This window comes from Mesocricetus auratus, unplaced genomic scaffold, assembly GCF_017639785.1.
Source record: "Mesocricetus auratus isolate SY011 unplaced genomic scaffold, BCM_Maur_2.0 Super-Scaffold_100010, whole genome shotgun sequence".
Classification (NCBI taxonomy): domain Eukaryota; kingdom Metazoa; phylum Chordata; class Mammalia; order Rodentia; family Cricetidae; genus Mesocricetus; species Mesocricetus auratus.
Genome location: NW_024429194.1, coordinates 61,616,835 through 61,642,001, shown reverse-complemented (window position 1 = coordinate 61,642,001; position 25,167 = coordinate 61,616,835). Strand labels below are relative to the sequence as shown.

The 25,167-nt window shown below is 41.3% G+C and overlaps 1 protein-coding gene across 1 annotated transcript in view; it reads left to right on the top strand.

Moving 5' to 3' along the window:
- Nucleotides 1-614: 614 nt before the first annotated feature.
- Nucleotides 615-25,167, top strand: part of Ercc5 (ERCC excision repair 5, endonuclease) — a 44,228-nt gene continuing 19,675 nt past the window's right edge. The window contains exons 1-8 of the mRNA XM_013111182.3: nucleotides 615-985; nucleotides 6,850-7,025; nucleotides 8,470-8,585; nucleotides 9,093-9,179; nucleotides 16,993-17,053; nucleotides 19,589-19,732; nucleotides 21,703-21,910; nucleotides 23,873-24,997. Of these exons, the coding sequence (XP_012966636.1) occupies nucleotides 898-985; nucleotides 6,850-7,025; nucleotides 8,470-8,585; nucleotides 9,093-9,179; nucleotides 16,993-17,053; nucleotides 19,589-19,732; nucleotides 21,703-21,910; nucleotides 23,873-24,997 (2,005 nt within the window). The 5' untranslated portion in view covers nucleotides 615-897. The remainder of the gene's footprint in view (nucleotides 986-6,849; nucleotides 7,026-8,469; nucleotides 8,586-9,092; nucleotides 9,180-16,992; nucleotides 17,054-19,588; nucleotides 19,733-21,702; nucleotides 21,911-23,872; nucleotides 24,998-25,167) is intronic.

Genomic DNA, 25,167 nt, shown 5'->3' with positions numbered 1-25,167 from the left:
CTGTAGATCAAGACAACCTTTTGACAAGTTTGGTTTCTTGTCTCTTAGACTTGCAGGAGCTTATCCCTTTTGTCATCCTATGGCCTTTCCTTTGTGGACTCTCTTGGAGTTTGTGTTTCAACTCCCTCTTATAAGGATAGCAGTTATACTATACTGGATTATAAATTACAGATTGTGTGTGGAAGGAGTGTCTGGGCGGGGGGGGGGAATAGGAATCAAATCCATGGACTCAAACACGTCTGTATATTTATGTCTGTCATTTATCATGGCTATGTTAGACTCAGACTTTTTTTTTTTTTTTTTTTTTGCTAAATTCTAGCTCCAGTACCCTTAGGCACCTAATGGCCTCATTGTTTAAGAAAACCACTTTCTAAAAATCACTGTGGATACAAGCACATTTTGAAGTACTTGGAATTTTGTAATCAACATGTGAAATTTGAATTCAACAAGAAATCTGTACTGAATACGTAGTAATTCTGTGGTACACGTTAAGAACCAACAGTAACTCTTGATTGCAATGCTGCATTGATAGTCCGGAGGGCTTTGGCGCAGAATTTATACGTCACGCGTCAACGCGAGACTGCCAATTCCCGGGAGAAACCAAGTTCAACAGGACCGCCCGCGCCGGTCCTTAACTTCTGTTACCAGAAGTGCCAACTTTTGGGCCGAAGCATTCGTGCCCCTTCCCACCGCCGCCATGTTCAAGTGTCTCTTTTCTTCTCGGAGGCCAGGTCCTCGCCGGAAGTGGCTCATCGCGGTGTCACTCTTTTTCAAGCCCGCGTCGGACTAGTTCCGGCTGCAGAGAGGTGGGGTCTCCGTGAGCGGAGTCCGCTGGCGGCCGGCGCTACCTCTTTTTGAGGCCAGAGGCCTGCGGGGCCAGCTCAGCGCGCCTGCGCCATGGGAGTCCAGGGGCTGTGGAAGCTGCTGGAGTGCTCCGGCCGCCCGGTCAGCCCGGAGGCGCTGGAGGGCAAGGTGCTGGCTGTCGGTATCCTTAGCACTGGCCGGGCCTCTGCAGGGTAGCCAGGCTTCCTGCGGGAACCGGAGCCGGTTGTTGCTTGGGGTCTGCTTTGCAGCCCTGCTCTACTTTTAGGGTCACTTGGTGTCCCCTTTGCTTCAGTTCTTCCTGCAGAGCAGGCACACAGTTGCCTTGGAGAATATGGAGATTTAAATGATCAGGTTGGAATAGCGTCGGGCTCGGTAGCGCTGTAAGTTACTTTCTGTGGGAGGTCAGCATGGGGAGAACAAGGTAGAGAATTCCGATCTCTCTCTCTCTCTCTCTCTCTCTCTCTCTCTCTCTCTCTCTCTCTCTCTCTCTCTCTCTCTGCATACTTAACTAGTTGTTTGTTTGTTTTTTTGGAACAAAAAACTAATGTGTATAGTGTAGTTTCCTTCAGCACCTGTAATAGTTGTGTGTCACTGGAGTTTTGTTTTTTTTCCTTTGAGTATGTGATGCTAGTTTTGAAGTTTTCATTTGTCCCACGACCCCTTTTACAGTGCCTCTTCTATCTGAGAAGCTGGAGGTACCTTTACACCATTTTCTTAATGAGAACTAAAAAGATTTTAGAATAATTTCTGGGTGCGTGCGTGTGTGTGTCTGCGTAGGGGGGTCATGCCAAGTCATTCTGTAAAGTACAGCAAAGAAACCATTATCTGATGAGTCAGTTCTTCGCTGTGTGCCCAGCTTATAATTAATGGAGAGCATGTAATATTGGGAAGATAATGTTTTGTGTCAACTATACCAATGACAATTTTTTTTACCCAGAGTACAGTGAGTTGGATAACCTGAAGAGCTCTGAAGAGCTTTGTAAAGTACCTGTGCTGTGTGCACCCTGGTGGTTTTTCGGTGTCACTGCAGATAAAGGATTTCTGAATTATTAGTGAATGAAATTTACAGTGATGGGATTCTTAAGTTCTCATCTAGGGTTTCAGCTTGTGGTGATAGAGAGCTTTGTTAGGATGTGTGAGGTCCCCGAGTTCTATCCTCATCATCGTGAAACAGTACTGCTGATTGCGCCGTCAAGGATTAAGGTTATTTTCTGTTCCAGCCCCTATAAAGGATTAGGAAGTTTAGCATCCTAAGGTTCAGGGATGTCACAGGAAAAGTAAGTTACCTGTGAATGGTTGAGTCCCATTTACAATGGCTGAGGGTGTGAAGTTATTTTTGTGAGGTTATTAAAGTTTTCTGAAAGAATGGGTCATTTACCTAAAAGAAATTGAGAAAGATTCTGCATACAATCACATATGTGTTTTGTCATAATCTGATTAAGTCTGTAATTTAATTTTCTATAATTCATCATGAGAATTCTGGTATCTGAAATTTAGGTGTTAGTGTTTTGTTTGCTAATAACGAACTCATTCATGATTATCTCAGGTTTGTAGTTTACATACTTTTCCAAATAAATTGTTTGGGTTTTGGACCATATTGATAGCTGTCTTATTGAAACTGTTTATGTCTGTGTGAAAAGTTAGGAAATAACATCTGTTAATGCATTACTTGTATTAGGGAGATAATACCGTCTCTGAACACATACCCATATGGATTAACTTAGTCTTTAGTTACCTAGCTTCAGGACTAAGGAAGATAACCTTTTTTGTTCTCAGATGGTATTGGGTCTTTGAGTTTTAACTCTAAAAGCAAGTTTTGACTTTGTTTCATACTTAAGTTAAAGTTCTGTCACTTGGAGAATTTAATTTCATTCCATGTGTGTTGAATCAAATTTCAGCTTGTGTCATTTTATGTATTTTTTTTCTTAAGAATTTCACCTTGGGTCTCTCAACCTTCCATGAGAAGTGGTAAGCCACATCTAATTTACATATGGAAAGGAATCACTTCAGTGTGATTCAGTGTTTCAGGAATAAGGTTAATCTTTTCTCAGAGTCTAGGTCCTAGACTCATAGGCAGAGTTAGCAGCTACCTTAACTCTGAAATTGGGTTTTCTCAATTTTGAAGTCAGAAGTGATCTGCTGTATAGAAAATTCTTTAGCTCTGTATGACAGTGTAGCCAGCAGAAAGGAGCCAAGCAGAAGCAGTTCTCCAGAGCAATACAGAACATGTGGACCTGACCAGTTATGTCTGAGACATGCCATCACAATCATCTCCTTTTATGTGGGCTGTTGTAACTTAGTTAAACCGTCTCCACCTGTCTCCTAAGGTCTTAAGTCACATCTGGAAACTGCTTAGATACCTCATACATCACCTTCCACCCCACCCCACCACACAGACCTTGTGTAGACGTGGCTTCTGCCCTCCCCAGGTTGCTCCTTGCACCTTTGTTCATGTCAGTTCTGTTCTTGAGATGTTTTTTTTTGTAACTAAAGTGCCAAATCCTCAGCCACTCTTCTGTCCGATTGTTTCTTTGCACTTAATGAATGTGTCAATTATTTTATTGTCTTTTGTCCTGTTAGAATATGTGCATCTCAGACATAGGGGGTGTATCCATCTTGTTCACAAATGTATTGTTTGATGCATCTCTCTAGGGTCTTGGATACACTTGGTAGGATGGCATGAGAGTCATTTACAGTCATCTGAGTGGAGGGAACTTCAATTGAGAAAATACCTCCATAAGATCAGGCAAGGCTAGCCAGTGGTGGTGGTAGTGATGGTGGAGGCAGAGGCAAGTGAATCTCTTGAGTTCAAAGCCAGCTGGTCTACAGAGTGAGTTACAGGAGAGCCAGGCCTATACAGAGAGAGAAAAACCCTGTCTCAACACCCACCCAATCCCCCCAAGAGAAAGATCAGGTAAGACTGAAGGGCATTTTCTTAATTAGTGATTAATGGGGGAGGGCCCAGCACATTGTGGGGTGGTACCATCCCTGGGCTGTTGAGCAAGCCAACAAGCAGCATCCTTTCATGGCCTCTGCATCAGCTCTTACCTGCCTTGCCCTGGCTTTCCTCAGTGATGGACTGTGTCGTGAAAGCATAGCAAAATAAACCCTTTCCTCCCCGACTTGCTTTAGGTCATGTTGTTTTACTACAGCAGTAGAAACCCAAACTAACACAATAGCATATTGCCCTAGTACACAAATTACACTAGTAACCTTGGTGGTAGTGAATGATAGACAATGGACATTAATTTAAAAACGTTCAATGTTGCCGGGCGTTGGTGGCACATGTCTTTAATCCCAGCACTAGGGAGGCACAGGCAGGCGAATCTCTTGTGAGTTCAAGGCCAGCCTGGTCTACAGAGCGAGTTCCAGGACAGCCTCCAAAACAATACAGAGAAACCCTGTCTTGAAAAAAACCAAAATAAAAAGTTCAATGTTTTAAAAATAATGCACACTGTCTGCAGTTAGACTTAATGAAGCAGCTTATACAAACAAGGTTGATCACTGACTAGTTGTTCCCTGTACTGGACAGTATGTTCCATAAAGGTACACACTGTCAGTGTTAGATACCCATATTTCTGTCATATAATAATACATCTCATAGAGATGCATATCTGGAAGTGTTAATTGAGGCCAGGAAAATGCCACATAGTTTGAGACTCAGTAGGACACAGGTTGGCATAGGGGAAGTCCTTGGTAATAGAAAGAACCTGAGTGGTTTCTGATATTAGGAGTGTAGTAGCTTAAAATGTGACAGGAGAAATGAGCACAGACCAGATCATTTATGGATTTGAAACATCAAACGGTTCTTGTTAAAAGTTTTATTGGCAAATCTCAGTGTACTTCCAGGTATAGCAAACCTGCAACCCACAGACAACATGTACCTGTAATAGCTGATAAGTGTGGCCAAACACAAAATCTTAAAATTACCTACATAAAACATTTTGAAAGTGGTTTTTGTTTGTTTATTTCTTTTTTTTTTTTTTTTTGCAACTTGTTTGCACAGGTCTTAGGCATGAACTCTGTAGACAGTAACATACAGGTACAATATTAAAGGTTGGATGTACCTGCAAGGTAGAACTGATAGGCTCTCATATTGCTTGACTCATGAGGATATGAGAACTGATACCCAGAACTCAGGCCCATGTGCAACTGACTCACTGAGGTGGGGCACAAGCAGCTCCGTGCAGAAGGCATGGAGCTTGAATTTGAATTTGAAATGTCTTCAAGCAGTCAGGTAGATGCCAACCAGGTTATCTAGGACAGAGTGCTGCTCTAGTCTCAGAGACACGTGGGTTCTTTGGGGTAGCATCTACAAGTGGTGTAGATTTGAGGGAAGAAGGCGGCCTAGGAAAGATCATGGTAGAAAAGTTCTCTAAAGGTGAGCTACAGGAACTGGTGAAGAGCAGAAATCCAGCAGGATGTCAGTTCATTCAAAGGAACAAATGCAAAGTCCATTAAAAAAAAAAGGACACCTTAAAAAATGTTGAGAAAGTGAGAAAAGTACAAGAAGAAAACTTAGACTTGTTTCAGCAGAGCTTAGCTTTAATATGGCTAGTGTCTGGCCAGTTCTTCTGCATTTAATTTGGATTATAAAGAGAATCACACTGTTAAATTTTTATAACCTATTTTTCTCTAGTAATGTTTTACAATTATTTTTAATCATTAAACATGTTTTGAACTTGTTCCTAAGAACATGCTATCCTAGGAACTCAGCATATTGTAATTGAGTTTTAAGCACTGACCCATGCTAAACTTTGAAACCTTTTTATATTTTTATTGTTATATTCAAGCATTCTTATATATCTTATTGTAAATCCATGATGATTTCTTGAAGGTGAACGTGTTGTAGGAGATTTGTTCTCTCTGTCCCCCAAAACTATCAGTAAACTGAGCCTTGATTCAGAGGACAGAGTCCACGTGCATCTGACCAGAATAAACCACAGGATTTTTTTTGGTGGACTCAGATGAGGAGAGAGGGACACAGGGAGGAAGGAAGAGGGTCTTAGGAGTTTCATGGCCTTTTTTCCCCCTTGGATCCTGGAAAAACAGAGAGGAGGTTCTGCTGTGATTTTTTTTCTCTGTCACTTTTTGGATCTCCCATGCTCATACCTTACTATTTGACTCCCAAGTTTTTCTTATTAATAGACAAATTTAGATAGTTGTTGCATAAACTCATGGAAATGGAATTCTTAGGTAAAACAGAATACAATTTTTAACTCTTTTTGCTATGAATTTTCAAGTTGTCCTCCAGAAACTTGTGATAGTTTCCTAGCATTCTTTGTAGAACGTTAGATCTTTGTTCATTTTTATTGTTTTGTTTTTGAGCTGGAACCTCACTTGCTCTGTGGCCCAGGCTGGCCTGTTACCCACAATCCTCCTGAATCATGGGATTACAGTTGTTGTCACCACACGTGCTTAGTTTATTTGTTGTAGCAATCTCAGTAACTGAAGCCGGGGTTTGTGCATGCTATGTAAGTATCCAGCTCCATCTCCAGGCTTAGTAGGAGGGCTTTTCTTTTCAAAGAAGGCATTTTCATTATAAAATCATTTTTTACAGTTTTTTTAAAGTTACTATTCAAAATAGGGTTCTTTGGCATACTCATACATGTGTAGCATATCATTGTTCTTTGTTCATATTTGCCTTCCCCAGTCCATCTTCCCACCTTCTACCCATCTTCCCCTCCCAAATGCTCCCCTTCTGCTTTCATGCCATCACACATGCATGTGTGTGTAGACTCATGTGACAGGGTAAATTTACTGGGCATCTAAAGAAGCTGTCTGTGCCTAGGCTTTTGAGGGGTGGATCTGCCTGTGATTGTAAGGTTCAGTGTGTGGAAAGCAGTAAGGAGCCACAGAAAATCCAGCTGACTGTTGTAGATTCCAGCATGGCCACTGTCTTTCAGCTTCACACAAGTGGTGGTGTATGTTCAATGTTCTGTTGTTGGTGTCATCTCTTGGAAATTGAGATTTTGAGAATGAAGTTGGAAATTCCAAACTGTTTTCCTTTACTGACTCTCCCAGATATTAGCATCTGGTTAAACCAGGCACTTAAAGGAGTCCGAGATCGCCATGGGAATCCTGTAGAAAATGCTCATCTTCTCACGCTGTTCCACCGGCTTTGCAAGCTCCTGTTTTTTCGTATTCGCCCTATTTTTGTGTTTGATGGAGATGCCCCACTGCTAAAGAAACAGACCTTGGTAAATATTTTATTCTCTTTTTAGATCCCAGTGGCAAATTTTTATATTAAATTCATTTACAACATTTCTTCCCTTACTTTCTTCTAAACCCTCTTATATATTCTTTCCCAATCACCTTCAAATTCATGACCTCTTCCCCCCATTTATTATTGCATGCGTTTATGTATATGCCTATATATTCCTAAATGTAACAACCTGTTCAATCTGTAAGACTCCCTGTATATGTTTCGGTTTTAGTTTTTGTTTTGTTTTTGGCTTTTCTCTGTGTAGCCCTGGCTGTTCTGGTTATTTTATAGACCAGGCTGGTCTTGAACTCAGAAATCCTCTTGCTTCTGCCTTCCTAGTGCTGCAGCTTAAAATGTGCGCCACCCATGTCCAGTTTTGTGTATGTTTTCAATGAACAGTTTTGACATGTAATCAATTTAATTTCAATTGTTTTTAAAAATTTATCTTCAACAGTTTTGTTTGTTTTTTCTCATTTTGAGACAGGTTCTCTCTATGTAGCCCCAGCTTGTCTGGAACTCCCTATATATAAAACCAGGCTTGCCTTGAACTCACAGAGACCTGCCCTTACCTCTTGAGTGCTGGGATTAAAGACATGCAATAGTACGTCAGGCTTGTAACAGTTTGTCTTTAGAAAACTTTTACAAGAGTCTAAAGAGTCTATTATATATGTAATGATCAAATTTATTTATTAGCTGAAGCTATGAGAATTCTTTTTTTTTTTTTTTTTTTTTTTGGTTTTTCAAGACAGGGTTTTCCTGTGTAGCTTTGGAGAAGAATTAGAATTCTTAAAGCAGTTTCTTTAGAATATCTGTGTAGGTGGTCCACATGTTGTCTGACTGGGCTACTATTGCTCATTGTGGAGCCTCTACTATTGCTCATTGAGAGTGCGATTGAGTGTCCTTGGTAACAGGGAAACAAAACAAACAAACAAACAAAGAAACAAAAAACTACTTGCAGAATAACAACAAAACTGCACTGACCCAGGCTATCTTCTAGAATGCCTTCTTGGAGGCAGCACTGTCTCAGCAAAATTGTCCTTTTTTTAGGATATCTTGACATTTATTAGAATATCTTTTTATACATGCTAAGGATTTCTTCTAATATAATGTTGAATTGGGGGGTACAAAGGTACATACAAATAATACATTTTTCGAAACAGTATCAAATTATAATAATTTGTCTAAAGTTCTAGATTCTTGGTGGTATTGAAGTTTTTTTTACAATAAACTGACAATAAGCTAATAACTTCACAGATATGCTCTATAGGTGATATTTAGGCAAGTGCTCTGTGTGCCCTGTGCGTCACAGAACCTGAAGATGCTTACTGACAGCAGTGAGGAGGAAGTTCTAGAACAGCTGTTGTCCCTAAATTCAGATAAGGAAATGTTTTTAGTAGACCAGCACCTGAGGTGAAATCCCACCTGCTTCATTTCCACAGGCAAAGAGAAGGCAGAAGAAGGATTCTGCGTCCACTGACTCCAGAAGAACCACAGAGAAGCTTCTGAAAACCTTTCTGAAGAGACAGGCTCTGAAAACTGCTTTCAGAAGCAAAAGGCAAGAGGAGGACTGTGCTGTAGACACTCACTGGGTTTCACTGTTCTCTCTCCTTGTCTCTTTTAAGAATAGGAAGAGTCAGGAGAGGTGTGGATAGCATCAGACTTGGCGGTACAGAATTGTGGCTACTGAGAAAGAAAAGCTATTGTAGTGCTTCTCCCTTTAATTAACTAGTTTACTGATTTGTATTGTTTTAAAGAGTTGTAAGAAATGGAATACATGTGCTGGGCAGGTGCACTACCATGGGGTTCACTGCAACCCAACTTTTTACTTTGTAGCTGAGGCTGTGGCAAAGGCTCTGGGGAGCCCTAGGTAATTCCCCTTTCCCTCCACGTGGTTCTTAGTTGTGGCAATAATAGCTCTGGGGAGATGTAGGCAGGAGAAGACAGCCAGATGAAGAGGGAGCAACTGTTGCCCTTGAGCAGGGTTTGTGCAACCAGTGGGAGGAGATGATCGATTAGAAATGCATTTCATATGACATTATTGAAAGCTATATGTGCTTTTCAGAAATGAAGCTCTACCGAGTCTTACTCAAGTTCAAAGAGAGGATGACATCTATGTTTTGCCACCTTTGCAAGAAGAAGAAAAACATAGGTAAATATCTACTAAGGAGTATCACTTTAGAGGCTGTTATTAAAGGGCTTGCCCCTCAAGTGTGAGGTCTTAAATTTTTCTTTTATCATTTTTTATTTTAATTTTAAATAGCTGGTTTTACATGTCAATCCCAGTTCCCTCTCCCTCCCCTCCTCCCGCATTCCCCTTCCCCCCCACCCTCCCACCCTATTGCCAAATCCTTCCACATAGGGGATATCTAGAGTCTGTCATTTTACTCTGGGTAGGGTCCAGGCACTCCCCTAAGAGTCCAGGCTGAGAGAGCATCCCTCTTTGTGCTATAGGCACACGAAGACTGTTTGTATACCAGGGATAGACACTGATCCACAGCTCAGGGCCCCATAGGTTGCCCAGGCCTTCTCGCTGACACTCACATTTGGGGGGTCCAGATCAGTCCCATGCTGGCCTCCCCACTGTCGGTCTGGGATCCAAGAGCTCTCCCCTGTTCAGATCAGCTGTCTCTGCTGGTTTTGCCAGCCCATTCTTTGCCAATTTGCTCATCACTCCTCTCTCTCTGTCACTGGGTTCCTTGGGTTCAGTTCAGTGATTGTGTGTTTGCCTCTGCTTCCATCAGTCACAGGATGAAGGCTCCCGGATGGTTATAGACATCAAGTTCATTATCAGGAATGGGCATTCGAGGTGGTCTCTCCACTATTGCTTAGCTTGCCAATTGGTGGTATCCCTTTAGATCACACGAGGTCACTCTGGTGCCTGATCTATATTCGATCCTATGATTCCCTCTTCCCCCTATTCTACCCCCACCCTCTCAACTTCCAGTTCCCCCATGACCAACTCTCTTCCTCTTCATACCCTCTCTTCTTCCCAGGTCCCACTCCCCCCCACTCCTCGCCGTGTTCCCCATCCATTAAGAGGATCTTGTCTCAATCCTCTTCTGTTGGGTACTATGCATATATGCATATCTTTTGGGTTCTTTCCTGTTTCCCAGACTCTCTATCAGTGGAAGTGCAGACTGGCACTATCCTGATCCATATCTAAAATCCATATATGAGTGAGTACATACCATGTTTGTCTTTTTGCGACTGGGTTACCTCACTCAGGATGGTTTCTTCCAGTGCTATCCATTTACCTGCGAATTTCAAGATTCCATTGTTTTTTTTTCTGCTGAGTAATACTCCATTGTGTAAATATACCACATTTTCTCTATCCACTCTTCAGTTGAGGGGTATCTAGGTTGCTTCCAGGTTCTGGCTATTACAAATAATGCTGCTATGAACATAGTGGAGCAGATGCCCTTGTTGTATATCCTCATTTGGATATATGCCTAAGAGTGGAATTGCTGGGTCTAGTGGTAGATTAATTCCCATTTTCCTGAGGAATCTCCATACTGATTTCCAAAGAGGCTGTATGAGTCGGCACTCCCACCAGCAGTGGAGGAATGTTCCTCTCTTTCCACATCCTCTCCAGCATAAATTGTCTTCGGTGTTTTTGATTTTAGCCATTCTGACAGGAGTAAGACGGTATCTCAGAGTTGTTTTGATTTGCATTTCCCTGATGGCTAAGGATGTTGAGCACTTTCTTAAGTGTCTCTTGGCCATTTTAGCCTCCTCTACTGAGAATTCTCTATTTAGCTCTGTACACCACCTTTTAATTGGATCCTTTGGTGTTTTGGAGACTTGTGTCTTGAGTTCTTTGTAAATTTTGGAGATTAGCCCTCTGTCAGATGTAGGGTTAGTGAATATCTTTTCCCATTCCGTGGCCTGCCTTTTTGTCTTTTTGACTGTGTCCTTTGCCTTACAGAAGCTTTTTAGTTTCAGAAGGTCCCATTTGTTAATTGTCGATCTCAGTGCCTGTGCCACTGGTGTTATGCTTAGGAAGTGGTCTCCTGTACCAACTCGTTGAAGAGTATCTCCCACTTTCTCTTCTAAAAGTTTCAGTGTGGCTGGATTTATGTTGAGATCTTTGATCCATTTGGACTTAAGTTTCGTACAAGGCGATAAACATGGATCTATCTGCAGTCTTCTGCATACCAGTACCCAGTTATGCCAGCACCATTTGTTGAAGATGCTTTCTTTTTTCCATTGTACAGTTTTAGCTTCTTTGTCAAAAATCAAGTGTTCATAGGTGTGTGGGTTAAAATTAGGGCTTTCGATTTGGTTCCATTGGTCTACCTGCCTATTTTTGTGCCAATACCAAGCTGTTTTCAGGACTATAGCTCTATAAGAGAGCTTGAAGTCAGGTATGGTGATGCCTCCTGAAGTTCCTTTATTGTATAGGGATGTTTTGGCTATCCTGGGCCTTTTGTTTTTCCATATAAAGTTGATTAATGTTCTTTCCAGGTCCTTGAAGAATTGTGATGGAATTTTGATAGGGATTGCATTGAATCTGTAGACTGCTTTTGGCAAGATTGCCATTTTTATTATGTTGATCCTACCAATCCAAGAGCATGGGAGATCTTTCCATTTTCTGGTATCTTCTTTGATTTCTTTCTTTAAAGACACAAAGTTCTTGATATACAGGTCTTTCACTTCCTTGGTTAACATTATCCCCAGATATTTGATGCTGTTTTTGGCTATTGTAAAGGGTGATGTTTCTCTGATTTCTTTCTCAGTCACTTCATCATCTGTATATAATAGGGCCACTGATTTTTTTGAGTTTACCTTGTATCCTGCCACATTGCTGAAGGTGTTTATCAGCTCTAGGAGTAACCTTGCAGAGTTTTTTGGGTCACTTATGTAAACTGTCATATCATCTGCAAATAGTGAAAGTTTGACTTCTTCTTTTCCTATTTGTATCCCCTTTATCTCCTTTTGTTGTCTTATTGCTGTAGCTAGAACTTCAAGTACAATATTGAAGAGATATGGAGAGAGTGGACAGCCTTGTCTTGTTCCTGATTTTAGAGGAATTGCTTTGAGTTTCTCTCCATTTAGTTTGATGTTAGCTGTTGGTTTACTGTATATTGCTTTTATTATATTCAGGTACGTTCCTGTTATCCCTGATCTCTCTAGGACCTTTATCATGAAGGGGTGCTGGATTCTGTCAAAGGCTTTTTCAGCATCTAGTAAGATGATCATGTGGTTTTTCTTTCGCAGTTTGTTAATATGGTGGATTACATTGATAGATTTTCTAATGTTGAACCATCCCTGCATTCCTGGGATGAAGCCTACTTGATCATGGTGGATGATTTTTCTGATGTGTTCTTGAATCCGGTTTGTGAGTATTTTATTGGGTATTTTTGCATCAATGTTCATGAGGGAAATTGGTCTATAGTTCTCTTTCTTAGTTGTGTCTTTGTGTGGCTTGGGTATCAAGGTAATTGTAGCCTCGTAGAAAGAGTTTGGCAGTGAGCCTCCTGCTTCTATTGTGTGGAATACTTTGAGGAGTATTGGAATTAGCTCTTCTTTGACTTTCTGGTAGAATTCTGCACTGAAGCCATCTGGGCCTGGGCTTTTTTTGTTTGGGAGACTTTTGATGACTGCTTCTATTTCATTAGGGGTTATAGGCCTGTTTAGATTGTTTATCTGTTCTTCATTTAGTTTTGGCAAGTGATATCTATCCAGGAAATTGTCCATTTCCTTTAAATTTTCAAATTTTGTGGAGTACAGATTTTCAAAGTATGCCCTGATGATTCTCTGGATTTCCTCAGAGTCCGTTGTTATGTCCCCCTTTTCATCCCTGATTTTGTTAATTAGCATGCTCTCCCTCTGTCTTTTGGTTAGTTTGGACAGAGGTTTATCTATTTTGTTGATTTTTTCTCAAAGAACCAACTCTTTGTTTCATTGATTCTTCTCAGTGTTTTTCTGGTTTCTACTTGATTGATTTCAGCCCTCAATTTGATTATTTCCTGGCGTCTGCTCCTCCTGGGGGAGTTTCCTTCTTTTTGTTCTAGAACATTCAGCTGTGCTATTAATTCTCTAGTTTGACTGTTCTCCAGTTTTTTCATGTGGGCACTTAGTGCTATAAACTTTCCTCTCAGCACTGCTTTCAAAGTGTCCCATAAGTTTGTATATGTTGTGTCTTCATTCTCATTGAAATCGAGGAAGTATTTAATTTTTTTTTATTTGTTCCTTTACCCAGGGATAGTGCAATTGTGCATTGTTCAATCTCCATGAGTTTGTAGGGTTTCTGCGATTTGTGTTATTGTTGAATTCTAATGTTAATGCATGGTGGTCTGATAGGATGCAGTGGATTATTCCAATTTTTTTGTATCTGTGGAGATTTGCTATGTTTCCTATTATGTGGTCAATTTTGGAGAAGGTTCCATGTGGTGCCGAGAAGAAGGTAAATCCCTTTGTATTTGGGTGGAATATTCTATAGATGTGTGTTAAACCCAGTTGGATCATAACTTCTATTAGTTCTTTTGTTTCTTTGTTAAGTTTCTGTCTGGAGGTCCTGTCTAGCGGTGAGAGCGGAGTGTTGAAGTCTCCTACTATTAGTGTGTGAGATTTTATGTGCATTTTGAGCTTTAGTAATGTTTCTTTCACGAAAGTAGGTGCCTTTGTATTTGGGGCGTAGATGTTTAAAATTGAGACTTCGTCTTGATGTATTTTTCCTTTGATGAATATGAAGTGTCCTTCTTCATCTCTTTTGATTGATTTTAATTTGAAGTCTAATTTGTTAGATATTAGGATTGCTACACCTGCTTGTTTCTTGGGACCGTTTGATTGGAAGATCTTTTCCCAACCCTTTACTCTGAGATAACGTCTATCTTTGATGTTGAGATGTGTTTCTTGCATGCAGCAGAAGGAAGGGTTCTGTCTTCGTATCCATTCTGCTAGTCTGTGTCTTTTTATAGGCAAGTTGAGGCCGTTGAAATTAAGGGATATTAATGACCATTGATTGGTGATCCTTGTTTGCGCTTGATTTATTGTTAGTGAAGTTATTTTGTGTAGTTTCTCCTCCCTTTTTCTTTTGGTGTTTTGTAAAGTGTGATTATATATTGCTTGTGTCTTTGTGAATGTAGTTATCTTCCTTGGCTCTAGGTTTTCCTTCTAGCATTTTCTGTAGAGCTGGATTCATGGATATGTATTGTTTAAATCTGGCTTTGTCATGGAATATTTTGTTTTCTCCATCTATGGTAATTGAGAGCTTTGCTGGATATAGTAGTCTGGGCCGGCATCCTTGTTTCCTTCGCGTTTGTAGGACATCTGACCAGGATCTTCTGGCTTTCATCGTTTCCATTGAGAAGTCAGGTGTAATTCGGATAGGCCTGCCTTTGTATGTTACTTGGCCTTTTTCTTTAGCTGCTCTTAATATTTTCTCTTTACTCTGTAGGTTTGATGTTTTGATTATTATGTGGCGAGGTGACTTCTTTTTCTGGTCGAGCCTATTTGGTGTTCTGTAAGATTCTTGTATTTTCATAGGCATATCTTTCTATAGGTTAGGGAAGTTTTCTTCTATGATTTTGTTGAATATGTTTTCTGTACCTTTGAGTTGTATTTCTTCACCTTCTTCTATACCTATTATTCTCGGGGTTGGCTTCTTCACGGTTTCCCATATTTCCTGGTTATTTTGTGTTAAGGATTTGTTGGTTTTGAGATTTTCTTTGGTTGACGACTCTATATCCTCTAATGAGTCTTCAACACCTGAGATTCTCTCTTCTATCTCTTGTATTCTATTGGTGATACTTGCATCTGTAGTTCCTGATCGTTTACCCAGCTTTTCTATTTCCAGCATTCCTTCATTCTGTGTTTTCTTTATCGTTTCTATTTCAGCTTTCAATCCTTCAACTGTTTGAGTTGTTTCCTTAATTTTTTTGTTTGTTTTTTCTTGGTGCTCTTTAGATTCTTTGAGAGACTTGTTTATTTCTTGAATTTTTTCCCCCATTTCATGGATTTTTTTGTTTGTTTTTTCTTCTATTTCTTTAAGGGGTTTCCTTGTTTCTTCTTTGAGGGTCTTCATCATCTTCGTGAAATAATTTTTAAGGTCTGTCTCCTCTTCTTCGTCTATGTAGAGCTTTTTGGGTCTTGCTGGTGTTGGATCCCTAGATTCTGGTGGGGTCATGTTGGTGTTTCTATTGCTGAGTGATCTCTTATTTTGTCTTCTTCCCATCTCTTCTTCTAGTGGGTGCTGGTGGGGTCTTTCCGTCTCCACTGGTCTCCTTCCTTCCTGCAGCTGAAGCTGGGGATGCTGACATGGAGTTTGGGTCCTGTTAGGGCTGATGTCTTTCCTGAAGCTGTACTCGCTGGGGTTGGGGTCTTGGAATTTTTGATGTCTTTGCTGTGTGGGCAGGTCTTCTGAAGCTGTACTCGCTGGGGTTGGGGTCTTGGAAGGGCTGATGTCTTTCCTGTGTGGGCGGGTCTTCTGGATGCCAGGAGCGGCCCGGAAGATCAAGGGGATGGGTGTCGGGCAGGGGGTCCTGCCGGAGACCCAATCTCACCTGAAGCAGGACTGGCTGGGGTTGGGGTCTTGGAGGGGCTGATGTCTTTCCTGTGTGGGCGGGTCTTATGGATGCCAGGAGCGGCCTGGAAGATCAAGGGGATGGGTGATGGGCGGGGAGGGGGGTCCCTGCCGGAGACCCAATCTCACCTGAAGCAGGACTGGCTGGGGTTGGGGTCTTGGAGGGGCTGATGTCTTTCCTGTGTGTGGGGGTCTTCTGGATGCCAGGAGCGGCCCGGAAGATCAAGGGGATGGGTGTCGGGCAGGGGGTCCTGCCGGAGACCCAATCTCACCTGAAGCTGGACTCGCTGGGGTTGGGGTCTTGGAGGGGCTGATCGAGGTCTTAAATTCTATTCGTCATACTTGCATAAAGAGCTTGGCATATGGCAGCAAATGCCTGTCATCTCAGCGTTGGGGAAACCTCTGGGGCTTCTGCATTTTTTAAAATGACAGATTCTCAGAACCTATCCTAGTTAGCCTGGAATTTGCTATGTAGTTCAGACTGACCTTGAACTTCTAATCTTCCTACTGTAGCCTCCTCAGTACTGGGGTTACCGGCCTACATTTATCATGCCTGGCCTAACTTGTCATTTCTTCAGGATAAATTTTCAGTCCTTTATTCACTCTTCTCCAACCTCATCCTCTCTCTGGTCTCCAAACCTATCCTAGTTGGCCTGGAATTTGCTATGTAGTTCAGACTGACCTTGAACTTCTGATCTTCCTGCTGTAGCCTCCTCAGTACTGGGGTTACTGGCCTACATTTACCATGCCTGGCCTAACTTGTCATTTCTTCAGGATAAATTTTCAGTCCTTTATTCACTCTTCTCCAGCCTCATCCTCTGGTCTCCAAACTGTCCTGGGCAGCTTTTCCTTTCCTTGTTTCCCCATGATTGTAGAACTCAGTTCATGTACCTAGAACACTTCCTGCATGTATTTCCTCTATATCCTTTGTTTATTTATAGCAAATCCACCAATGTAATTGTAGGAGATTCAGGAAAGCTTCCATGTCTGTCTATATTAATTACTTTTCTATTGCTCTGATAAAACATCATGACCAAGGCAACTGGTAAGAGAAACTGTTTAATTGGGTGTATGGTTCCCGAGGGTTAGAGTCTGTTATGGCAGAATGAAGGCATGACAGCAGGAACAGCTGAGAACTCACATCTGGAACCCTAGGTGGATGGGGTAGAGTGCACTGGAGATGGTGGGAGGATTTGAGGCCTTAAAGCCTGACTCTTGTGACCTGCCTCCTCCCACAAGGCCACACCAAAATCACCTTTTCCTTGTGGAGTGAGTTAGGAGTTCATGTTGCAGTTGCTTACTTGCATGAATCCCCCACCAGACTATGGGAGTCATAGCCTTCCCATCCTGTGCACTGTTATAGACCTTGAGCTCAAGAAGTATGCTTTTAAGTGTTTGTTAAAAATCATGGATGTTAAAAGTATTTTCTCGACTGCAGTTCAGAAGAGGAAGATGAAAAGCAATGGCAAGCAAGAATGGATCAAAAGCAAGCTCTGCAGGTACTCATATAACATGGGGATTGAGATTGTGCTTCATTATTTGAAATGATGAAAATGAATAGTCCTCATGAGGTGGGATGGGCTATGAAAGTTCTCAATTAGAAGTAAAGATAGCTGCCTCTGTTTGTGTTTCTGATAGCATGTTTATACACATATATGTATATATTTATGTGTAAATGTATATGTAAAATCCACACTTAATCATGTATTTTATGCACTTGTATATTGGATCTGGCATTGTGTACTTCTTTTTTGTGCCTTTTTTGGGGGAGGTTTGGAGATAGGGTTTCTCTATGTAGTCCTGGCTGTCCTGGACCTAACTGGTGTGGAACTCACAGAGTTCTGCCTGCCTCTGCCTCCAAAGTGCTAGGATTAAAAAAGTTGTGAACCACCATGTCCATTTCATTATGCATTTGTGTGTGTCCAAAATAATCTATTTTCTTTTAAAAACAACTAACCACTCAAGAAGTAAATAGTAATACATGCTTGTGTAGTACATGCTTGGCTTGGGGCCAAGAATATAACTTGTTGATAAGTGCTTGCTTTGTATGCATGAGGCTCTAGACTCGGTCCCCAGTGCCATAAATAAATGCAAAAACAACAGACTGTCTTTATGTTAATTAATAATTTATACATTTTTGCCGTATTTAAGACTGTCCCCTGAGCCAGATATATATGTGTGCACTTATTTGTGTATGTTCATACCTGTGCACATGTTCTAGTTATCTTTTGCGATATAAATTAGTTGTATAAAATTGGCCATTTTTTGTCATCCTCTGCCATGATTCTTGGGTTTGATAAGCACCAGGAGGTGCTTGTCTCTTGCACTCTTCCCTGTAGTGTTGCTGGGTCACTTCATAGGCTCTGTCACTTGTGTGTCTGCTGGTTGACTCTGGCTGTTAGCTGGACTTCAGTGAGGCCAATTGATGTAGACCCCATGTGGCCTGTGCTATTTCCTAGCACAGGGGCTGTTTGAAGGGGACACATCCAGAAGGAGATCCTAGGCAGAAATGGTGCTACCTTGCTTTGGAAGTTGTGTAATTTCCTTTCTACCACATTCTTGGCTACGTTTTCAGGGCAGTGCCTACAAGGGGAGAATGTCAAGAATAGTGTCACAAAGACTCTGCTCATATGGTAAACCTATCCCCATACGTGTCAGTGGGCGCCGTCATTTAACAGTGAAGTTGCTTCAGTCTTTCAAATGTTGGAATTATAGTATAAAGCACTGTGACTTTTGACTAAGGTTTTTAAAATATATTTATTTTAGATTTATTTATGTTTTTCTCTCTTTTTCCTGCATATACGTCTGTACACCACATGTGTGCAGAGTCTGGAGATCAGAAGATGGTATCAGATCCCTTAAAGCAGATGTTTGTGAACCATCATGTGGGGTGCTAGGAATTGAACCTAGGTACTTGGGAAAGCAGCCATTGCTCTTAATCATTGAGCCATCTCCCTAGCATCCATAATACAGGTTTTTTGAATGAACATTTTTCTCAAGCTTATTAAGGTACTTGATAACATTCTTTGGCTCCCGAGGTCTATTGTTTGAGTATATCTGGTAGAAGACTTTTAAGCTAAAACGTCAGGTTCTTATACCTTTCTGAGGCTCTGCATTATCTGTACATCAGGCAATCAGGCATTAGCAGGTAGTGGTGGTTAGGACTAAGGATCTTGTGTCAGAATTTCAGAGTCCACAGGCTGTGTGATTTAAACAAATTAATTAATTTTTTTCAATATTTAGTTTTTAAAATTTTCTTATTTTTATTTTATATGCACTGGTGTTTTTGCCTGTTAGGGTTTAGATCCTAGAACTGGAGTTAAAGACATTCTTAAGCTGTCATGTGGGTGCTGGGAATTGAACCCAAGTTCTCTGGAAGAGCAGCCAGTGCTCTTAATCACTGAGCCATCTCTCCAGCCCCCAAATTAATTTATTTAAGGCATTATTTTCTTTAAAAAAACAAAACCAAAAACCAAAAACTAATGTGACTGTAAGAATGGTTCTTATCTACAGGTCTTGTCCTCATTTCAGACCCCTTACACTTGTTCTTCCTTGGTCTAGGCTGCCCACTCCATCAGGTTCTTGGTATTTTTAAAATCCCTGCCCAGGACATCTGTCAGATAGCTTTTTTCCATATATCACATAAGATTTTTCCCCCTTTTTGTTTCCCTGATTACTCTCATCAGATCAGATTGTTGATGTTCTAACAGTAATCTTGCTTATTTATTTACATGCTTATATGGCTTACTCTACTCCTAAGATTGGGCACTTATGTACACATCACAGTACCCAGAGTTTTAGAGCAGGGCCTGGGTGGTGTATATGTTCCTGGTAAGTGATTTGCTTTGGAGTGAGTGAACAAATGAAGGGGCTTACCTGTTTGTTCACTGTGATGATGCCTTTTGCAAAATGTATACTTCTGCATGTAGATGATGTAGAGCTGTGTTTATGATATAAACACAGTGAGTGTAGCAATGACTAGACCTAAATGGGTAAATATAAATTTAATGATGCTAACATTTTACTTCCCACAGGAAGAATTCTTTCATAATCCTCAGGCCATAGATATCGAGTCTGAGGATTTCAGTAGCCTGCCCCCTGAAGTAAAGCACGAGATCTTGACTGACATGAAAGAGTTTACCAAGCGAAGACGAACACTGTTTGAAGCAATGCCGGAGGTAAACCACCCAGCTGTGCACAGTAGCTCACCAGTGCTTAGAACTGAACCTCAGCGAAACTCGAAGAAGGAAAAATAGAAAGATGGTAGTTAGACTCTAAGTCTCCACTTTAGCCCAGTTGCAAGGATCCAGAATTTGTATATCTCACATCCCATGAGGCATAGTTTGCTTATTGATTAATTACAACTTATGTATATCCGGAGAAGTCTTCTGGACTTTCTGTCCAAGACGAGGCCTTTCCCTCTGTGTGTTCTCAGCATCTTGTAAATGATATTCTAGCTCTCAGCACAGAACATGTTTGTCCTGATTATGGCTACTCGCTCAGAAGGTGCCTCAGTGTCTGACACAGTAAGTGCCTAGCATGCTATGGTTCTTAGATGTTACTTTAAACCACAACATATATTGCCTACAAAAAGTAACAGGGAAAATACTTCTGATATGAAATTCTAGATATGGGGTTGTGTGTGTGTTCCTCTCCTTCTTTGTGAATGGTGGGAATAGGGTGCCTGAGTATAGTGACTTCAAAGCCACAGGAAGCTTAAGTAGGTGTGGCATGCATGGTTGTGTGTTGTTGTGTCCTGAGAATGCTGCTGTTGAATATTTAATGCTCTCATTGAGCACCTGCTGTGTTTAGTTCCTGATGTGTGAGTTCCATCTCCCTTCCTTTTGCCACCACCTGCTATTCCCAGGACTTCTCCTCAGGTGCTGAGGTGGAGTGCAGATTTACAGCAGCTGATGTCATCGTCGTCGTTGTTTTGTTTTTGTTTTTTTAACTTGATATAGACTTCAAAATGCTTTTTACTTTGATACCAGAAAGATGAAAAAAAAAAGATTTATCTTGTATTTCTGATTTTCCATGTAGTTAATGCAGATAAAAGAATAAGGTATATAGAAACGTTATTATTAGGTTTGGGGGTACAAGAAATAAGTTTATTTTTTGTTTTTATTTCAAGGGGAAAACAATCCAGGCTCCATCTATTTTTCAGGCTTGTTTTTTGGGGGCTGTGAGGAATCTCTGGGTATGACTGGTAGAAGTAAGATTTGAGTGGAGTGAGAAGGAAAAAGGAGAAAGACAGCCCCTAGTGGTTTTTTATTTTTCTCTTTGCATTCATGGTGTTGGTAGATCTGGAAGGCTAGAATAGTTCTATGAAAAGAGAAGTTCCAGGTAATACAGGATGAACCTTGGTATGACTTATCCATTGTGCACAAATAGTGTTCGTAAGAGAAGAGCTATGTCCTAGTGGTAGGGATAATCATAGAGTCAGTTGTGTAAGTCATCTGTCTGAGGTCTTCCATGTAAATCTGGTGTTAAAGTCTCAAGTTTGTCATTTGTAGACTAGAGATAGGAAAATGTCTCATTGGATGTCTGTGAGAATAAATCAAGGTAGTTTATATAAAAGTGCTTAGAATGCCCTCAATGGAAATGCCTTGCACTTGTTAATTATGATTATTAATACACATTTATTCTATGTCGTATGTGGACCAAGGATAGTGCTAGGTACTTCACTTGTGTTTAAAAGTTTGTGTTTTGCTGAGCCACCATCCTGTGTCATACCACCGTCATGTAGTCTAGCTCAGCAAATGATTTTTGAATGAATGATTAAATAAAAAGATCCTTTATAATTTCTTTTACTTAATTGTATCTTTTTTAAAGGTTGTTACAATGCCATGTATGCTAATCACAGTTCTTTGGAGGTAGAGGCAGGAGTATTTCCACAATTTCAAGGCCAGTTTAGTCTATATAGTGATTTCCAGGCTAGCTTGGGCCACTTATTGAGAGCCTGTCTTAAAAACAAACAACAGCGATAATAACAAAGAAAAACAAAAAAGGAAGTTACTACTGGAACTCCTCGCCCCTTAGTTTTCCAGTTTTATTTTTATTCTATGAAACTATACCTTCTGGGGATGGGTTGGTAAGTGGTGGTATCCGTGTTAATGTAAAGCAGAAGTTTTGTTTATTTTGTTCCTAGGAGTCTAATGATTTTTCACAGTACCAGCTGAAAGGCTTGCTTAAGAAAAACTACCTAAACCAGCACATAGAAAATGTCCAAAAGGAAATGAACCAGCAGCACTCAGGACAAATCCAGAGGCAATACGAAGATGAGGGAGGATTTCTGAAGGAAGTGGAGTCAAGGAGAGTGGTCTCTGAAGACACCTCACACTACATCTTGATAAAAGGTAGCAGGCACCATCATTGACAGTTGCAAGACAGGATAGGGATGCAGTTTGCTCCTGTTCCCATGCCTTCCTTGCCGTGATGGGCTACATTCTTCTGTGCCAGTCAAAGCAGAGACAGAGCATCTGAGAACTTCTATCAAGAGAACTGTGCTCTTCAGGCTCTTGTTAGGGCTTATGCAGGTAGCCACAGCTGCTGTATCTTATAATTCTGATGGCTATCGCATATCCAGAGCATAGCATCTTGTAGTGTTTCTTTCCATCCTCAGACTCCTGAGTTCTTTCTGTCCCCACTCTCCCCTCTTTTGCGATGTTTCCTGGGTATTGGTGTGTGTGCCATATGGACGTCTCATTTATGGCTGAGTACTCATCAGTTGCTTGTTCCAGAACTCTGCATTGACTGCCACCCTCTTAGGGGAGGAGTGTCTCTGGTCCATGCTGGCAGCAGCACTGGTTTGGAGGTACAAATGTAGGGGTTTGGGAAGCAGTTGAACTATATGTTCAGTTAATAAAACATCAGCTGTACATTCTCCCCTAGGGCCTATCACCTCTTTAGCCATGAGTTTTGACTGGGTATACAGTCTCAGACATGTCTTTCCTTGTGTGGAGTGGGCAGCAAATCCAGTTGAGTAATGTTGATTGACCCAGAGGACGCTTGCCACTGTTGCACTGATGGGCCCATCTGGTTTGCCAGATCAGAATTGTAGCACACAGGGTTTACCACCAGGAAAGACTTGAAAATTCCTTACTCCCAGCAGCCGGCCTAGTAGCTTTCAGTTCTGTGGAAGCTGGGCAGCAGGCAAAAGGCTTCCAGCTCACTTCCAGCTTCTGTGTCCTGTGTCCAGAGTGTCATTTGCAGTAGGGTTTTACTGTCTAGTTCCAGTGGAGAGCCAAGAGCAACAGCAATGGCCTAGATTGTTTGGGGAGCTTCTTGGGGCTGTCTGGTCAGAGACTCACAGGTAATATCTTGGACATGGCACTGGGATTTTTGATCAATATCCATGACTTCTAAGAACAATATTTTCAACTCACACAGGATACTTCCATTAAAAAAAAAACTCACTGTGTTTGTTTGTTTGTTTTTAAATTATATAGTGGTGTATTTCCACATGGCTTTTGCATGTGTCTTTGGTTTTGGTTGACACTTCTCACCTACAACCTTCACCTTTCTTCTATTCCTCCAATTCCTTCCCTAGTTAAACCTTTCTGCCCTAGTATACCTCCTTTTCATATCATATGGAGAAGCACTACTTTCATAAATGAGAGAAAATGAGCTTCAGTCTTGGTGTGATGGAGAAAACAGAAGTTAAAATCATGGGATTTAGAAGCAGACATGGCTTTGATTTCCAGTTCTGGCACTTAATTTGAGCAAGTGACCTAAATTCTGTGAGTCTTCACTTTCATGACAAGCACTTTGTATCTCTCATACAGGTTTATTCCGTGGGGCTCTGTTAGGTCTTGAATGTAAAGTGTCCAGTATGTGGTGGCTTCCGTTACTTATAAATTTATTATACACTTTAACTACATAAGGTAGAGTTCTGTTCTCACTGGCAGTATAATAGATTATTTTATAAATTTAAATTCACATGTGTGAGCACTAACACCAGGATTTGTTTTTTTTTATACAAACAAATAAATAATTAAAATGGCATTATATTTTATGAAATAGATAAAAGTACTTGTTTTACTTTTGGCTGTGTAGTGTGGCAAAATAAAATTTTAAATTACCAAATAGAATCTAGGGTATTTGTAGGTCTGTGTTCTGGGAAAAGAAATTCATGATAAAGCCAGTGAAATCTTGGTTAAGTAACAGTATAGTTAGTCACAATGGACTTGCTACTGCAGAGCCAACTACTTTAGAATGGATTTGATAAAAATGTGTCATAATGTTTACGATCCAGGATTCCCAGAAATACATTGTCGTACTGTGAATTGCATGGTGAGAAATGTTTCAATTTCTTTCAGGTATTCAAGCTAGGAAAGTCATGGATGTGGATTCGGAGGCTTCTCCTTCTTCCAGCAAAATGCACAGCGTATCATCATTTGACCTGAAGTCATCATCCCATGAGAAAGTGAAGCCAGAGAAAGAGCCAGAGGCCACACCTCCTTCTCCAAGAACTTTACTGGCTATCCAGGCAGCCATGCTGGGAAGTAGCTCAGAAGATGAGCCAGAGAGTGGAGAGAGGAGGCAGTCTGGGGAGAGGAACTTGTGGGCTACTGCGGATGCAGGCTCCATATCGCCACAGACCCTCGCAGCCATTCAGAGAGCTCTGGACGATGATGAAGATGGGAAAGTGTGTGATAGGGGTGATGAGCCGACAGGAAGGGCGTTGCTGACAGTGTTGGGTGATGATGAAGATGAGAAAGTGTGTGCCAGGGGTGATGAGCTGGCAGTGAGCACACTGCTTGGAAATGTGCCAGACCAGGAGCACAGTGATGGAGTTGTCGTAAGAGATGGAGCCTTGCCATTTGCCGCAGTCCCTCTTTTACCCACCTTGACTGTGGTAAAGGAGGATGTGGTCAGCTCCAGGAGTGAAGAAAAACAGACAGCCTCAGCTCATTGGTTGAGTACTGCTTGTCATCAAGCTGGTGAAGGTTATGCTCCAAAAGAACAAATGTCTCTTACTCATGCGGCGGATGAAGCGTCTCAGATAAGCAGTGACTATGAGGTTGAAGGTAAACAAACTTCCCTTCAATCAGCAAGCACAGAACTTCCATGCAGTGATGGCTCTGGGCTCCTCAGCGAAAGGAAACTGACCCTGGTACCTCCAGTAAGAACACATTCTGATCAGAAGATAGACACACATCCTGAAGAGTCTGAGCTGCAGAAAGGTCTCTACCCACCTGAGAATAAATGTGTTTCCTCTTGTTTTTCAAGTGATGAAACAGAAAGTAGGCAAAATCCTGCTCGGAGCACAGTTCATGTCCCTTCAGAGGCAATGGGTAACTTAGGAAAGACTGATGAGCATGGGGATTCCCTGAGAGCCATCCAGCAGCTGGAGATGCCTCAAGCTGCTGCCAGGGAGTTGATTTCAGTTCCAAAGCCCATGGAACCAAAGGGAATGGAGTCTGAAGAAAGCGAATCTGATGGTAGGTATTCCTTTAAAGGGATGGGATTGGATGACTTCATGTCTGTAGTGTAGCCCTGTTTACAGCAGAGGAACCAGGAAGAAAGGAGAAATGAGCTTCTCAGGGTCACACAGCTGGGATGGGAATGCCCTGCTTTGCTGGGCTGTTCTTGCTATCTTTAAAATTTTATT